Raw genomic sequence first — 19,149 nt, 5'->3', positions numbered from 1 at the left:
ACATTTATGTTTTCGAGAGTTGTTTACATATTGCATATACTATAATAGAAATTTATCTATTGGACACTTCTGATTAATATTTTAAATTTATTAATTATTTTTTTTAAATGAAACAAAAACTTTCCGCCAAAATTACTTGAAAAAGAAAATTGTATTAATTTTATTATTATTGTTATAAAAATCAATATTATTATGCTTATAATTATTTGTATTTATTTTTTTATCTTATATTTTTTATTTATTTAGAGAAATAAGCAAATATTTTATATATAACAATTTTTTGTTTTTTCAAAGTTTTTTTCAACTAATGACGCAAGTTTTCCTCTTAGCTCTGGCACTTGTAAGGCCCTCGGCAGCAGGAGTAGTGAGAACAGCCATATATGCTGTGCTCGGATGAGTGAGCAGCATCGATCTAAAGCCCTTCGAGTGCAGCACTTAATGCTGCACTCAGATGAGTGCTCGCTCATCAAGCACGACTCAACGGGACTGTACTGAAATCATAATCCCACAACCTATCTTCTCTGAGGGTGTAGTTGGTGTTCGTATGCATGTTCCATACCCATGCTGGAGCAATAGCCGAACTATTCTCTCTATAGATGAGTCCACTTGCCTAGCTTCAATTCAGCTTATTCATCTACAGGGTATCTATAGTTTGGCACTATTAGCACACTTTGTGTTTATAATAATGCTTTAGTGAAACAAGAAACTTTAAGAGAAAAGAAAAGACAATCCAATTCGAATCGGAATTTCGATTTTCATTAGAGAACTGAAAAATAGAAAGTTCTAAGCAGGATGGCTGGCTAAGGACCTATGGCTGATCCATTTTTATAGCCGCCATTGGCTCATGCAATTGATGAATGCACAATGATTGTCAGACGAAGATGTGATGCGCTTGCTCAGCTGATAAATGGCCGGAGTGGCAAACTGTGTTTACGGATTAACGGCAGTTCACACTATTAATATTGCGCATACGACACGTGACGTGGCAGCCTGCCTGACATTGAGTTCGAATCAGTGCTGTGTGTGTGCTCTGCCATTTCTAATTACAATTTATGGCACAGCAACAGCAACAAGAGCAGGTTCAAATGTCTTGACTCTGGTTAGGCTCAGGCTCAGGCTCAGGCTCAGCTCAGGGTAACTCTCTTGGCGCTATCCCAGGGGGTAGCCAGCTGTCCGTCGGTCCGCTGTCCGCTGCCCGTTGCAGATGCTTGTTTGCTATCTTGGGCAACATTTCATTAGCTGTCGATTTCAATACAGCCCGCCCGATATCATCTAGGGTGCGCGGCTGCCAGAATGTCCTGGCCTGGCACTTGGCACTCAACAAGCTGCTGCTCCTGCTGCTCCTGCTGTTGCTCTTACTGCTGCTGCTGTTGCTGCATGGCTGGGAAAGCATTTTATTGTCATCGCATTGCCAACGTCAGCCGCCCAGTGGCTCCCCGGGGAGATTGCTTGCTGAGCCAGCTCAAACAGCGTTGGCACATAGGCAGAGAAGGAGTGGATGGGAGTGTAAGACAGAGAGAGAGAGAGAGAGAGAGAGAGAGAGTGAGCTGCAGATTTAACTTTGACTTTTGCAATATTGACAACTGCTGTCGAAAAGCAAGAGCAGAAATTGAATATCATTCTGGACATGGACAAAAATATGCTGCAGCTGCTGTCAGCTAACAAGTTAATTAACTGATTGTGTGTGTGTGTGTGTGTGGGCGTGTCTAGCGCTATTTATAGCAACGCCCAGCAGCTGCTGGCCAGCCGCTTGATTGAACACACGAACCGCAAGTCACGCCCCTCGTGCTCGTGCCTCAGCAGTGATTTGTTTGCTGAGCAGCCGAATGGCTGAACACCTTCTTTTGGGCCAATTCAAGCCAACAAACATAATAATAGGTGTGTCTATCCGTATCTGTGTGTGTGTGTGTGTGTGCGTGTGAGTTAAATCACACACTTGCAAATGTCGCAAGCCATTCAAGTTGGCCGACTATCCAACTATCCGACTATCCTATCGCCTCGCACACGATGACGCGTCGCTGGCTGTATTAAATTCCTGCCAGTTACACACACACGCACGCACACACGCACGCACACACACAAAAGTCATTCGCATCGATGTTCTTTGCGCTGGCACGAGACAAGGCGACAAGATTCCTATCACGCAACCTATTATTGTTTTTCTAATATGCCAAGCCCCCTCCAGACATGGCGTCTCTCTCTCGCTCTCTCTCTCTCTCTCTCTCTCTCTCCCTGCCTCAGCCCACACTTTGACAGCAATCATGGCAGGCCAACGAGGCCACAGGCTCTGCTCAATCTGCGGAAGTGAAGTGAAGCTCAATATGTGAGGCTTTTGCAGTGCTGCCTCTACTTGCTGTTGATTAACAATGCGCATTGCATTGTATATTGCTTGAATTGAAATACCCTGTAAAGTGAATACTCTAATGTGACAGTCAGCTAGGCAGAGATCAAAAGTCTACGGATGAGCCCATGCGATAGTCATGAATGTGGCTCAGGCTTAGATCAGCTGTTCAGGAATGGCCGCGTTCAACAGCCATAGATCTACAACTTAAACTTAATTAGCTCGAGTTAAATTGATGAATATATATTTAAGAATGAATGTATTCATTTAAGAGTTATCAATAATAATGTTAAGTTATCGATCCGCAGTCTCAAGGCCATCATGAATACATCCCTTATTAACAGATCTACAGCTGAGGCTAAGTTCAGTTAATCTAAATAGGTTAAGGTTTGGCTATGAATACATCCTTCAGTTGTAGATCCACAGTCTCAGGAATGAATTTATTGAATTCAGAATCAGAAATATATCGATCATTAGCTGATCTACTGCGCTGAATAAGTTCCTTTGACATGAATAGATATAAATTCAATCATGAATGAGTACATTTGGCAGTAATGAATACATCTATCAGCTCATTTGACAATGATAACATGATTTATATTCAAGAATGTGAATCAGTCCTCATAGCAGTTATGAATACATCATTCATACATTCTGCATTCACTTTGTAGTCATGACTATATAGGATTGTCCATATTCGCCTGACCGAACTGACAGCTCTATATCTTTTGACAGAGATGCCAGATCGCTTATTAACACATCGCATTGGCAGCTTCAGCCCAAGGAGTTATCGGATTAATCAACTTATCGCCTCAAGCATAGAACAAACTTTCTCTATCTCCAACCAAGAACGTAGTATTTCTAGCAAACCTTTTAGGTATCTCTTCGCATCGTGCTGTGTACAGAGTATATTTCAGTCAAATTGCCAACACGAGCCGAGCACTCATCGTCCTTGTCCACATCGCATTGTGCATGCGTGACTACTGTTTCGGAATGCCCATTAATTGAGCTCGAGAATTAATGAAATTTGAGCTAAGAGGCTTCTTAATTCAAGCCAACAATTCAATGAATGCTGCTACAATGTCCGTAGACTCGGCCCGAGCCCATCTAGCGCATGAACCTGCTGCCATGGAGCATCCATTAAGGCAATAAATCCACTTAAAATTGTTTGCGGCATTTCGCAGTAGCTGCTGCTTGTTAGCTCGTCGAATCGCCAACGCAGCTCAAGTTGAGTTCGCATCTATTGCGAATTGCAATATGCAATATGCAAATGCAAATGCAAATGCAAATGATGAAAATGAATAGGCTGGAGCATTAATAAACTTCGATAGCGTTTCAAGTGCCCCAAGAGTTTGAGCTTTGATCCAAATCCTGTAGAACTAACTGTATTCTATCTGCTTTTTGCCTAGCAATTATAATTTGTGAAAAGTTTGTTTTTACCTGATGTTCAATCAAAAATTTTAATAATTGAGCAAAGTGAAAAAAAAAAATAAATAAAAATAATTTTAATCTGAAATTTCATATGTTATAAGACCCCATGTAGAGACGATTCTTGTATTATGGCTATATGTTTTTCAATTTAAACTTTTCCCCGTTTTTTTTTTTTTTTATTTTGAATTTTTTTTTTTTCGGGCCAGCCTAATTGAATTGCACACTGTGCACAGTGGTACGCCCACAATCATGTACACAATTAAATGGCAATCAACAATTTGTGGAAAAGTTTCCGCATCAATTGGCAGCGCGGCGCACTGGATTATATATGATTAAATAATCGCATTAATTTGGAACGAGCGAAGAAGTTGAAGAAGAGGAAGAAGAGAAAGAGGAAGAAGCAAAAGTTGAAAATCGGAAAACTTGGGCTCTACGTATACTTAATTTTCTGGCTAAGATGTGAGCTTTAAGCGATGATGGCGATGCCGAGTCGTGTGTGTGTGTGTCTGTGTGTGTGTGTGTGTGTGTGACTGTGTGTGTCTGTGTGTGTGTCGGTGCTATTGATGCCAGCAACTTTTAAAGCCTGACATATCCAGCCGAATTGTAAAACAAGCGCTGACTATGCACGTCGAACAGTTCAATTAACACGCACACCAACACGCTCACACTCACACTCACACACACACACAAACAGATGCACAGGCACAAACGTGAGTGCTCGGCAGGTTAGGATGCTAGGTAGATGCCAAGGGAAAGGGGCATGCCAGCTTGGCAATCTGATTATCGCCTCGAGTGCTTGGCAGAGGTTCAAGTGTGTAAATGTGCAGAATGAGGAGCGGAGGAGAGGAGGGAGGGGAGGTGGGTGAGATGTAATGTTGGAGTGGGAGCAGCATTGATGCTCTCCCTCTCTTTCTCTCTGTGTGATTCACCTTTTTGGTGGAGCATCAACCCAGCCGTAGCGTTGCTGGGCAAAATCGTTTTGTGAAACGTGAAAAATTATGCCATCGAGAAATAGAAATGAAAGTGGCAAAGGCTCGAGCAAAGTAAAGCTCGCAGTTCCGTTTTTACTTTGACTTTTACTGTTTTTTATGGCCGGTCGCATTTATGAAACTGCATCAAATAAATTTGCACAAAGCGCACATCAAATCAAATCAATTCAACGTCAGCGGATTTGATGAAATCATTCAGCAGTTCGATCGATGCTCAATGGCTAAGCTGCCGGCTAACTGCTCTGCATGTGTGTGTGTTTGTGTGTGTTTGTGGACAACCCACAAAGAAATTGCTTTGCGGCAACGCCATCGATGGCCACTTTAATATGCCGTTATGCCACTAAATGACGGACCGAACGCTGCAGCCCGAAAAGAAAAAAAAAAACAAAATTGACCAACAAAAATTCAGCTAGGACCGCAGGGCACGCGGTGGTAGAGTGGGAGCGTGGGAGCGTGGGTAGAGCGGTAGAGATTGAGATAAAAGGGTTAAATATTTGGACAGACTCGTCTCGTATACAAAATGGTGCATATACATATTTTATTACATGTATTTCCATATTCCACAGTTTCACAGTTTCCAAGTTGAGGTCGTTTGTTGCATGTGCTGCGCTCGCTTGTGGCATGCCACTCGCTGCTTCTTTTATCCGAGATGGCGTTTGCTACGTTTCTCATTCGCTCTCTCACTCTCTCTCTCTCACTCTCTGTTTTTTATTTCCTTCGACTTTGCGGAATTTCTTGCCCAAAATTCGTTTACCACTTAGTTTTTAGCATGTACTTGCTGATAAAAGTATATGCACGCTCGCTGCACACTCGTGCGCTCACACACACACACACACACGCACACATTATTTTTTGGCAGCAACTGCTAACTGTCAAACGCAAGCCACTTGAAAGCCGTCTATACCCTGCCTCTGTGACCTTAGCCACGCAGTTGGCATGCCCACAAAGAATTGTTAATATATTATTTGCTGCCTCTTCTATGAAGTTTTATTTCTCTTTTGAAGTTGCTGCGGTCCAAATATTCTCTTAAGTGCCAGATCTGTGTGTGTGTGTGAGTGTGTAGGCGTGCTTAGAGTTAAGTAGGTGTTTATATCGGCTTACAACATCGATAAGTCGTCAATAAATTTATTGATTCATATAGATGATTATTTGTTCAAAATTTAATATGAAATAGCGTATATGAATATTTTTTTGAGTGCTATCGATAACATTAAAAGGTGCTTAAATATAATTAATGGAAATAATTTGACTACCGTTGAATCATATCTTTTTCATAGACATTTTTAAAATAATATAAACTATGCATTAGATCAATTTGTTTGACTAACTTGCACTACTAATTGTATTATAAAAATTCAGTGAGATCATGATTTTCTTTATAGAAATTTTAAAATTAATATGAAATTATGCAAAAAATCCATTTGGTGTACTTAGTTTCACATCCAATAATATTTATTATAGCGAATTCCTATAAAAATGAATTATGATCATATCGATTCTTAACTGTCACAAAAGTATATTGATAATATTGATAGTCATTTTATAAGAATTTTCGTCATTGTAGCAGCAGCAGCCAATTATTATCGTTGCTTAGATAAAGCTCTTGGTAATATTATAAATCCCATTTGAATATATTTTTGTCAATTGTTTTAATGATCTATAAAGATAAAGATATAAATCACAATTTATTGAAATGTATCGATATACATGTAACACCTATCGATTATAGATTAGCAGCTCAATTAACATATCCCTCCAGACAATGCTGTTATTTACATATCTCTATCAGCTTTACCCTTACACATTTGACGCCAAAGAGAGTCATTTCAATGTTCTTCAATTGAGCCCGGTCCTCTGTCTTATCGATGCAGTTATTTAGAAACTATCGATAGGCAGTGCTTGATCGATGGCTTTCAATCGACTCGGATTTGCCATTACTCTTTGATAATGCCAAATGGCTTCCCCTCCCCCTTTTTTTTTTTGCACACAGAAGGCAACACTTTCGAACGACTTTGAACTTTGAACTTGCCCTGTAGTAGAGCAATGGGTGCAGGACCAGGGGCCAGGAGCGCAGGGGCGCAGGGCAAGATAGGAAGCGTGATCTGTGACAATGTTAAGCTCAAATTTAGCATCAAATGCTACTCTCTGTGGCTGCGGCAGCGTCGTGTGTCCATATTGTGCTATGCCATAACTGCATCCAATTTGGTAACAGCCGCAATGCATATTTGCCCTGCCAGCACACACACACACACACACACATACATATATGTATATACATATATTGCAGCAGCCAACATTGCCTTGAGTGATATTTTAGTGTTGGCTGTTTGCAGCAAGTTGTTGCCATTGCTGCTGATGCGCCGCAACGATACCAAAGAAGGGGGCGGGTGGATGGGTGGGTATGTCTGCGGAGCGTTAAGGCGTGGCAAAGGGGACATTTTGCGGTGCTGCCACTTGTTTTGCTCCGTGTCTTGGCGGCCGTCTCAGAGATAAACAGCTTACGAGCTAGCATAGCAACGCACATGTGCACGCACACACATGCATACCCACTCAATATATGTGTGTGTGTGTGTTTGTATGTATTCGTAAGTGAGTACACAAGTTTGTCTGATAGTTTTATTATTTTAGCAATTTTGCTGTCACGGCGCCATCTGACAAATGCATTTTAGCCTTAATTTGATGGTTGATTCAAATCCCCGTGCACTCCATGCCAAGCCCTGCAGACCTATGCTACTCATCCTCCTCCCCACTCCACTCTGGGGCTGTTATTGTTTCATGTATCAGACGAGCATTTCATATTTCATATAAATTAAGTAATACGCGAGAGTGCGAAGCTCTGGCTAACATTGCCGGCGAGGCGGGGGCGTGGAGGGGGCGACACTTGTGACAAGGTTAGTGGGAAGACGGGACGGAGGGGAAGGGGACTGGCGCATGCGACGCTTGGCAGCGTAATGGAAAAACTGCCATTTCCGAGCAGACGCCGCTCATCCGTGTTGAGAGCTGAATTCGAGAAATGTGGCGGGATCTGTGTTTCGTGTACATCGTATCGGTTAGCTGCTGCTGCTGCTGCTGCTGCTTCCTAGTATTTCTCTACAAGTTTATCTAACGCACACGCTGCTCGAATCGACCTCAAGCTGGCCGAGACGGGACCTGCACTTGGGAGTGCAATATATTATTTGAAACGGAGTTCGCACAGAGATTCCATTGGGCCGAAGTGATGAGGCGTGAGGCGCTGCTGATGTGGGCGTCAAAGTGGGCGTGAGCCGGGTAGCTGGGGAGCCAGGAGCATTGGCTTAAGCAGCCAGTAATAACCAACTTATGTAGCTAACCGTATTTCTCCGCTAACATCAATTTTCCCGGCCGCCTGGCTCGTTGCACTGGGATAAAATGAAATGAAATGAAATAAATCAAGCTGAAATGCAATTCGCAAAGAAACAGCCACGGCCATAAAATAATACAAAGAGAGTGCTGGCTGGGTCAGAGTACGGGCCGGCTGTAGGGGGGAGGGGCTATAGCGGTTCAGGACTGCAGCTGCTGCTGCTCCTGCTGCTGCTGCTCCTGCTGCTGTTGTTGTGGAGCTCCCTGTGGAGGATGCCACTCGGCGACGTTTCGCAAGATGAGCAAAGTGAAAAGCGAAAAGTGAAAAGCTTTGGCTTAATGCGAATTGAAATGCTACACTTTAACTCAACACTTGAAAGTTCTCCGACTGTCCCAGGAGGCGTGGCCCAGCCATTGACAACCCATGATCCATGGCCATCAATCAGTCCATCATCAGAGAGTCAATCAACTCAGACTTAAGCGATAGCTTATCAAAGACTTTTTCAACCTCTTCATTTTCAATTTACCAAGTGTTAAGCGGCTCAACTTCTGTTTGCTTTTCTTTGGGTTGCTCTATTAGTTTTTCTGTAAGGTCTTCTTTCTAGATATGTTGGTACTATTGAAGTACTATTATTTGTGGTAGCTATATTTATGCATGTGTAAATTGAGCTGCTTATCGATAGCTATTAAGCAACATCTTCATTTTGATAAGTATCGATAGATTTATAGATTTAGCAGAGAGACGGTGCCAGAAACGAGAAGAAAATGGACCGAAAAGAACAAATGAATTCCTACCGATGAGATGTATGTGGATCATTCTCAGTTCGACCAGCTAAAATTCGATTTGTATGCTCTTAACCCATTGAAAATGGGAAAACAGGGTATATTGTTTCTGTTAAAATGTATGTAACAGGCTAAAGGAGGCGTGACAGACCCCACAAGGTGTATATATTCCTGATCAGGACGATAAGCTGAGTCGACATACCCATGTCCGTCTTGCGATTTGTTGTCTTAGTTCCATGCATCGATCAGCGCGAATTCGTTTTTTAACAATCGATAAGTATTTCCAATCTTATCGATTAAAAACCTTTATTGAAAATTAGCTATAGAATTGTATCTCCTACATCTTAAGAGTTAGATTGTCCATATTTAAAATATAGATTGGTGTGTATTTTATAGAATTTCGATTTTTGTTATCGTTTAGCAACTTTCGTTGATTCTCTCTCTTTCTCACACACAGTGTAAAGTGTGAGCATACGAGCCAGAACTGAGAAGCCAAAGCGCAGGCTCATTCAGATAATAACTCCACAGAATCAGCAATCTTGTCTCTAACTACTAATACTGCAACTGCAACTACTGATAGTAATCCTGAGTTGAAAGACTCCGCACAGACCATATTATGACTTATATGTACTTGTATATGAATATATGTGATATATGAACTAGATCTCAAGCGGTATTTGCTCTACTGCCACGGCTTTTACTATTGACGTATTTGGTCAACCTACCTAGATATATACTCGCATGTGCATATATGTATGCATATATGTATGTATGCATATGTATGCACAATATGAATGCGTCTGCATTCAGGCCATGGAGTACGCTCGATTTAAACACTTTGCTTTCATAGATATTTTATTATCCACTTCGTTCAGCTGATGTTCGGCTATGCAAATACAAAGCGAGTGAATGGCTGAGTGGGAGAGAGAGAGATAGGGAGAGAGATGTGTGGGCAGTGTGTGTAAACAATCTGAAGTAGTTTAAAAAGCTGCTCAACTAAGCTCACACTCATCACACACATTTCTTTATCTCTCTCTCTCACTCTCTCTCTCTCTCTCTCTCTCTCATTCTCTCTCTGTCTTCCTGTCTCATATGCCTTGTTGCCATTTCTTAGCTGAGCATGCACTTGGCTTTGTCCATCAATTTGAGCTGCAGACCGGCAGCCAACAATCCCAAGTGCTCTGCAATAAATACCTCGTAATAAATTTGGTAAAAAAAAAATCAAAGAGCTGAATTGAAATGAAATCGCATCGAATCGCTGGAATATTGAATGCAAACGCAATTGGCATTGAATGAGCTCCTCAACTGGCCAACAATTGAGTTTTTGGATTGTGCGATTGCTGCATGCCACATGCTGCATGCTGCATGCTGCATGCTCGCGTGAATTGGCTACAATTTAAAAGCCCTTTGCCTTCTCGCAATTTGGCCAACCGATAAGCTAAAAAGTAAGTTAATTTTCAAATGCCTGAAGACTTTTGCCACAGCACAAAGAATCAACTGAACCTTTGAGTCAATTTCCCCCCAGAGCCCCCCCTCTTCCCCATTCAGCGCCTCTTGCCAACCTCTGGCTGCCCTCTGCACCTATGCCGAATTCCAATTAAACAAATGCCAAACTTTTGCATGCAAAGCAAAGCCAGCGAAGCGTTAAGCCCGAACTTTTACATGCCCACAACAAAACAAAATATAAATTAAAAAAAAAAAAAATAAATAAAAATAAAAAATAAAAAATATATATATATTTGGATTCTGTATGTGGATACCTGTATCTGCCTGGCATAATGAATTTGTAAAATCTATATAAATAATTGAAATTCAATTCGAAAATATGGAGAACTTGGAGTAAAACTTTTGTGCATAACGTATTGCTGTTGCGGTTCATGGACCAAATTAATTACATCAAATTCGGATATACCTATATCGATATCTATGTCTATATAAATATATGTATGCGCATTGTTCACATGTGGCGAGATAATGAGTCAAAGGTCTGGGCTGTGCGAGGTGTGCGCCATAAATTTCCACAATTTGTATGCAGAAAAGTTTTGCGGCCAATTAAAAATGTAATATAAAGTAAATTAAAACTGGCTAAGCGCTGGCGTGTGTGCGTGTGTGTTCGTGTGTGTGCGTGTCTGTTTATGAATTAGCTTGTCAAACATTTGCATTACAGCTCAATTGACGCAACGGCTGGCAATGCCAATAATGGGAATTCAACTGGGCAAACTCAATACGCAGCCGAAAACGAAATCGAATTAATTGCATTTCCATTACATAAGAGAGAGGAAGGGAGAAAAAGAGGGAGAGAGAGAGAGAGAGAGAGGAAGAACAACTGGAGGCCAAATGAATCTGAGTTGAGTGCAAATCTGTGGCTGACTTATAAAAGCTTCATAGAGCAACAAATATAGTATAGAATGCTTCAGCAGCAGCAGCAGTAAATGGCTGCAACAAATGTAAGCAGCTCGACTAGTGAATACCCTGCAATTTTATATATATACAGGCATAAAAAAATTTTAAAGAACTACAAAATTAAACATAATTATGCAGAATAAATGAATTGAACTCAATGGATCGATAAGTGATATATCCTTATCTAGAGTGCTATCAGATTTGCTTGAGGCTTGTTCATCAGGCTCATTTGAGCTGCTGTAACATAAAGAAAACGAGCATTTGATAACTCAAAGCTCAGCTCATAGCCTGCTAAAATCTATTTTAATATTTATTGCCGAGACATGGCCAGAGGCTGAGGAATGTGCCTTAACTTCTAGCTAAAAGTTGAATAAGCCTTCTCGCCTTGCTCATTCAGCTTTGCACAATTTTGCTGCAAATATTTCGTACTTAATTCAGTCAAGCTACGCCACATGATAGTTCATTTACTTGAGAGTGTTTCTCTTACAAGTTCCATCATGCCCTATTTGCCGCTGCTGCCCGCACAGGGTATACACAGGGCATAAAGAGCAACAACTTAGGGCGAAATAACAAAAAACTTTCTGCATTTGCCAAGGGAGCAACAGCTGACATTGATACTTCCTCAAAAGCTGCGCTGACATTTCGCGGAGCTGTTGTCAGCGACTTTTACGCTAATGAGCCCCAAGAAGGAAAGAAACAAACAAATGGGATTGTATTGGACTAGCAAATATTCAAATATACTATGTATGTATGCGAGAGCAGCTAGATTCCATAAGCATATAGCATTAGAGAGAGCTCTCTAGATATGCAAATGCTGGCAATTGCTGAAGCATTCGAGGAGTCTTTTGAGCGCTTGGCTCTTCATATATCTAGTTATGGCAAGTGAATTATTTCAGAGCTCTCACACCTGTTGCGCTACGAAATAAATGAAAATCAGTTTGCAAAATGAATTTTAGCTAGCTTACACTTTGAATACCTAGAGGAGTACATTTGAGCTTACTAAAGCACAAATACATTTGTAACAATGGATTTATTTCAACCGAAATAAAATAACAAAACTAAAGCATAAATCTATAAAGGGTTTCATCTGCCAAGAGACAGAGAGAGAAAGAGAGAGGGAGAGCAATTTAGATTTTATTATTGAAAATTTGAATAGCTCCATGTAAAATATGATTTGAAATGCATTTCATATTTAATTGTTAGCAAAATAAATTGCCTTGATTGAGTTTAAAGCTTTTAAATGCAATTCACACCATGTGCTTCAGCTGCAAGTGCTCCTCAAGTCAAGTTAAATATGAACAAAGCAAACAAAATGCTCAACGAGCTGGTGCCCAAGGACAATGACGTCCATCATCGCCTGAGCCCAGAGCTCAATGTATCACGTCTGTCGCTTTTGTATACGGAGCGAGCTGTAAATGTAGTAGTATATGTGTGCTGCATCTGTGTGTGTGTGTGTGTGTGTGTGTAGAATTGTGCAAGCATTGCAGACTCCATCTGCAGCTCAATGCCAAAGACTTCCATTAATTAAACGAAGCTCACAAATATAAAACAAATTACAAATGATGTATAGTTATATATGAATCTCTCTCTCTCTCTCTCTCTCTCTCTCTCTCTCTCTCTCTCTCTCTCTCTTGATTTATATACATATATAGAAATATATGTATTTATTTAGAAAACAAATAAACATTATTTGAATATTGAGCAACATTTCTCTGCTTTATAGCCAATATATATGTACAACTAAATTTTATTTAGATTTTTTCTTCTTCTTTTACTTTAATGAGCTCTTTGTTGTTTGTTTAACTTTGATTTTTTTATGTGCTTTAATTAAAAACTGTCTTAGCCGGCGGGCGTTTGGCTTGACTCACGCTGCCAAGACGATTACCTGAGCAGACTATTCAGTTTTTCTTTTAAATGCCAGCCAAATGCCTGCTGGCATCGAGGCGAATGCAAAAGCAAAGGCTAAGAATATGCCAGTTGCAGGTGCAGGTGCAAAGCCAAAGCCAAAGCCAAAGCCAAAGTCGAAGTCGAAGTTGAAGTCACAGCCAAAGAAAGAGCCAAAGTCGAAGCCAATCAATAGATGGGCACAAAATGCTCTCAGCCGCACGATGCACATACATATATGTATATGGATTGCACAGAGCTATTATCCAAGTGAATATCTGTATGTGTGTGAGTGTGAGTGTGTGTGCGTGTGTGTTGGTTAGGATGTATAGTGATAGCTTCCGTTGATATGGTAGCTGCTTAACAGTTGAAGGATATTATTTTGAGCTAGTGAAGAGTAACTATTATTGGATTTCTGTTTGCCTTTTTGTGTGTGTGTGTGTGTGTGTGTGTGTGTGTGTGTGTGCATTATATACCCTGTGTGGGTAGGAGTTGAGCTGAGAGGTATATTCTACTTGTTGAGTATGAATGTTTCACTGGAAAAGAGTAAACTTAGAGTTTGCTTCATGTATTCACAAGACACAAGTCATGTCAATACAAGCTATCGATACTTATCGATAAAGGCTGAAATCAAAAATCGTTTACTCTACTATTCATTCGTATAACATTCAAGTCTAAGGGCATAAGAAGTTAACTTCAATTTAGTATACCTAGCATCATTCGTATATTTATCGATAACGATTTCAGTAAACTTAAACTTAAACTTGTTATCAATACTTATCGCTTTTATTCTTGCGTGAATGATTTCTATAACAATAACAACTAACATTCAGCATCCATCAGCTTCAAATGTAACGCTTAGTATATCATATACCAGTTGCTTCGCCTGACAACTCTACTCTGCGCCACCAAAAGCTCCCCCCTCTTTCTCTCTCACGCACACACTCTCGGTCCTTTCACGCACTTATACCCATGCCAGCTGCACAGCGAGATCCTAAAAAGGATATTTCAGCATCGTTGCGTCGCTATCTTTATAATTTTCTTACTCGTTTATGATTATGTTATGGTCGCTCGCTCGCTCGCCCGTTTTCTGTTTGTCACATTTCACAGGACTCCGCATACATGCGTACATATGTGGCAGGAATGTCTTATGTATACTTATATCTAGTTATTATTATTATACATATATTTTTCCTTTTTGGATATTTTTGCGGTTGCTTTTTAGGTGGATTTCATAGCATTTGGCATAGGAGTTTTGTCTGGTCTTTGCGGTCGGTGCGAATTGTCGTGCGTTTCTTGTTCGCTCAACTCGCTCTCTCGTCGTCGCTCTGTTTGGCTTTTAGTATTTGTGTAGCCAGCATCCTTATGATGACTGTCATTAATGTGCTTGCTGTTGTTGTTTGCCGTAGAGCTGTAGAGTCGTCATGCATGATGCACTTTTAGCCCAGCCACAATTTCCTGTAACCTATCGCCTGCTACTCTCACTCTCACTCTCTCTCTGTCTCTGTCTGTCTCTGTGTCTGTAGCTCTCTCTCTATCTCTTTCACTGCCATCGTCACACACACACACACATATATACATAGAGTGGCACAACTTTCGATGTATATCGCGCTCTATTCTTGGTCGATTGTGTTATATGTCTCTCACTCTCTGTGTTTCTGTCTCTCTCTCTCTCTTGCTCTATCAAACATACACTCACTCTGTCTCTCTCTCTCTCCATCTTCGACACTGTCTATCTCTCTCTCACAACATCTCTACACACTGTCTGTCTCTCTTTCTCTCTTTCTTTCTTTCTTTCTCTCTCTCTCTCTGTCTCTGTCTCTTTCTGTTCTTCTGTCTTTCTATATGCTCTATCCACAGGATGTTCCAGCACTGCGTGATAGCATCTATCACATTGATTCCTTTGTCCTGGGCGCTCCCAAGAGCGCCATTTTCGTGGGATTACAAAACGATTTTCTATGCGATTTCGCATACAGTCTCGAGCACGAGCAGCGCAAGCAGCTGGACGAGCAACTGCAACAGCAATATGCTAATCAGGATTACAATCATCTGGAGCCAAGCAACAGCAACAGCAACAGCAACGACAGCAATGGGAGCAATGCCAGCAACAGCAGTCAAGATTGCAACTATGAGGCGCAGCAGCAACAGGTGGCGCCGGTGAGGGTCGATTACGACTGCGATTACGAATGTGATTACGATTACGATTACGATTGCCCGAGCAACAATGGGCCGGATCGCAGGCTGGCGTACGACAGTGCCTGTCACTATAAGCCAGAGCAGGCGGCGCAGCTTGGCGAACCGGTGCAGCTGGAGGCAGAGGGAAATGTGGAGCAGCTACGCGCTGAGGAGCACCAGCACGCGGCGGCGGCGGCGGCGGAGGAGGGCGATGAGGAGGAGGAAGAGGCGGAGGAGGAGCAGGAGGAGGACGATGAGTACGACGATGGCATCGGCTTCAGCTGCGACAGCGACAGCGCCACCGTGCCCGAAGACGATGAATTCGTGCTCGTTGCTGGCCATTGCATGGCTCTAACCGGCGCTCGCCTGGAGCTGCCCAGCTCCAGCAACTCGTACACCAGCTCGCTGCAGTGCAGCACGCCCACAGGCACCGCCTGCTCGTCAACGTCCACCGAAATGGACGCGATACTGCCACAGCTGACGCCGCCGCCGCCGCCAGCGCCGCTGCAGGTGCAGCAATTGCAGCTGCAGCAACTGGAGGCAACTGGAGGCAAGGCGAAGCCAAAGGCCAGGCGCGGCTTGAAGTTCTTTCACAAAATCATCTAAGCCAGCGTGGGGGCGTCGACTGCTGCTTTCCGGATAATCTTAGCTATTGCACAATGAATCACAGATCACACATACACACACACACACACATTAACATTCCATTATTCGGTTCGATATGCGCTTACCCCTGCTCCCCTTTATTGGTTTCTATCACAGCTGGCCTTTGTGCTTGTGACTGTGAATCAGAGGTCGTGCTCATACTCAATCGAACTCTCATTGCGCTCACTGCCAGTAACCGCGCAAACACCCCCCACCCCACCTCCCACCCTCTCAATTGGCTTTCCTTAGCATTAACCAGCAGCGAAGCACAATTATTTTGAAGCCCATTCGATTTTCACTTCAAATGTATTGTTTCCCCCCCTCTTTAAATGAATTCGTAGGTCTGGTTGCAAATTTGATTTATCTGTTTTCATGATCAATCTGTCAGTCAATCAATCAAAAACGAAAAATGTGGCCAAACATCCATTTCTATTTCCATTTCCATTTATGTTTGAATTGTTTTTCGAAAAATGTTTTTTGGTTTTGAGAACAAAATTCGATCCGCATTTAGTTAAGTGACATTCATATAAAACATATTAGCAATGGAATTTAAATTCATATATATATGAGTATAGATATATATATAAATATACATACATTAAATATTGCCGCGTTTACCCAGTGAAATATATAAGATATCACACGAAGCCGCAATCAAGCATACCATTTGTGTCATAATTATTCCTATTTACGTATTGCTGTAGTGGATAATTCCAAACTGAATAGTTAACATTTATCAAACGAATAAAAAGAAATTGAATAAATAAAATAAATTAAAAAAAAAAAATAAAACAAAAAAGAAATTAAATTCTATAAAAATCTTGCCTTCTTTGTTATATTGAGTATACGCAGTTACGGAAAATTCCATGTGAAAGTAAGTTTAGACGGAAACGGCTGAGTGACTCTTCTAGGATATTTCAATTAACACTAATTGCCAGCTACAGAGTCTCTAGCTTAAAACTACTTTGTATACGAAACTAATAAGCGAACCCCCCTTGAGCTTGTCAAGTCAGAGTATTAATAACACGCGAATAATACGTAATAAACAAGCAAGAAAGTCTTAAGCAAAAGTGCCCGACTAGCAAATACCCGGATACATCAGAACTTTTTTTTTTCCTATTGAAAGTCTGTCGGTTTAATAAAGTTGATATAGTTAAACTGCATTTCAATTTAAAAGATTTTTAAAATAATAATATAGAACCCTTACGTAAAATATAATTCAAATCAAATTATTGTAAACAATTTGGCACATAAAAAAAGTTGATTGAGATTTTTCCTTGCTTAAGAATTGAATTTCAATAGTGGATAATCTTAAAATAGGAATTGTTATCGATTTTTCGTAAGAAAACTTGATATCTGCATGATATGTGGAGTATAAGCTATAAAATTGCAATTCTCTGGCTCATATAGGTTTTGAGATCGAAACGTTCATATATACACATGTATATGTTGTATGAATGAACCAACAAATAGCCGTCTAGCTCGTCGTCCTGTTCAAGAATCTAAGGTTCTGCCACGCCTCGCTTTGCCTCTTACATTCATTTCCTCGAACCCATCAGGGTCTGACTTTCCATTCTCATCAATGGGTTCAGGGCATGAAATAAATAAAAAAAGGCAGTTGTGCAATATCTAATAATGAGAGCCCTAACAAGGCTTAAGCACAGCAGATACCCAATTACGGGGCTAAGCAAAATTAAATTGAGTAAATGTAAATATTATCGAAAACATAGAAAGGAAAAAATATAAACGTAAACCAATTACTAAAGTATTAGTTCTGGCCTAAAGGTTCCTAAGCTCGTAAGGGTTCATTGAACTAATACTTAAAAAAAAAAGACAATAAAAAGGATAGCAGAAGAAGAAGAATATAGCAAATAGCCCAGAAGTTGTTGTTATAATTGAAGATGTAGTGGCACGCGGCTTAAAATGATGGACACTAAGTGGAAATGGAGATGGGGATGGGGATGGAGATGGAGATGGAGATGGATATGAAAATGGAAATGGAAATGCAAATGGAAATATTGTATAATAAACAGTGGGCAAAATGGAATAGGCAAATGGATAAAATGTTTGACTTGCGTATTTGATTATAAATGCAGTTTGAGGTGCGCGGTCGAGCCACAGCGACGACCACAATGCGGCAATTGAAGCAAGGGGCTCAGAGATTTCGCCCTGAGCGCATCTCTAGCTACAGTGGGGTCAGCTGCTCACCGACCGACCTCTCTGACCTCAACTACTGCAGCCGCAGCTGCATGCACTCGATTCTGCTTTGAGCTATGCTCTGCTCTGTTCTGCTCGTCTCTGGTCCATGGCATCCCATTCGATAGAGCACTTGCTCCGTTCGGTTCCGTTTCGTTTCGTTTCGTTTCGTTTTGCTGCCTTCATTATTATGTAGTATTTGCGTATTTATGCTGCATTTTATGCACGCTCAAGTGTTGCTGCTCCTTGTTGTGAGTCCTTGTGCACAATCGGCGTATTAATGACTTCGACTGTGGGTTAACTTGAGGCAGCTGCTCAGTGGGCGGCATCGTCTGTCTGCCTGTCTGTCTGTCTGTCTGTCCGGCAGCCGGGTATCAGGTGGCGACGGCTTAATTGCTGCCTTGGCTGTACGGTTGACGGTTGCTGCCAGCATGAAACCACTGAAAATTAATATTACGCATACGCCCCAGTGCACGGCTGCTGCTGCTGCTGCTGCTGCTGCACACTGTTGACTGGGGACAGTTGCCACACCTCGATGGCTTTGTTTTGTGGCCGTTTCCCGTTCGCTCCCACTCTCGCTCTCGCTCTCGCACTCGCACTCGCTCTCGCTGTCCTGTCCAAACATTCAGTGTCCGCAAAATTAATTGAAAATATTTATTATTACGTTTATTATGCTTGAATATTGGCTGAATATATATATATATATAAACATATATACGTGCATATGCGTAAATATATTCATATATGTATCACGCTATTGCCCTCTCTCTCTGTCTACTTCACTCATGCAACATTTTTTTGTTACTTTTGTTGGCCATTTCTCTGCCATTTCTTAATCATTGCAGGAGCACATACGCGAGTCCAAGGAGAGCAAGCTGGACGAGATGGGCCGCAATTCCAAGGCGCGTTCACGCGAGAACATATCAAGGTGAGTTCATTGAATTTAACCAGATTTTTACCGAGCCGTTAGCCCAGGCAGAGTGC

General features: G+C 41.4%; 1 protein-coding gene across 4 annotated transcripts in view; it reads left to right on the top strand.

Moving 5' to 3' along the window:
- Nucleotides 1-19,149, top strand: part of Neto (Neuropilin and tolloid-like) — a 107,324-nt gene that overhangs the window by 80,389 nt on the left and 7,786 nt on the right. For 3 of the 4 annotated variants that reach the window (XM_089265175.1, XM_089265174.1, XM_089265173.1), the window contains exon 10: nucleotides 19,011-19,093. In XM_089265175.1, coding sequence (XP_089121301.1) covers nucleotides 19,011-19,093 — 83 coding nt within the window. Of the gene's footprint in view, nucleotides 1-15,009; nucleotides 15,936-19,010; nucleotides 19,094-19,149 lie in introns of those variants that run through there. The other variant, XM_089265176.1, reaches the window with a different exon arrangement.

The sequence above is a fragment of the Drosophila navojoa genome, chromosome X, assembly GCF_054131105.1.
Source record: "Drosophila navojoa isolate 15081-1374.11 chromosome X, UAZ_NAV_1.0, whole genome shotgun sequence".
Classification (NCBI taxonomy): domain Eukaryota; kingdom Metazoa; phylum Arthropoda; class Insecta; order Diptera; family Drosophilidae; genus Drosophila; species Drosophila navojoa.
This window is presented reverse-complemented; position numbering and strand designations above follow the sequence as displayed.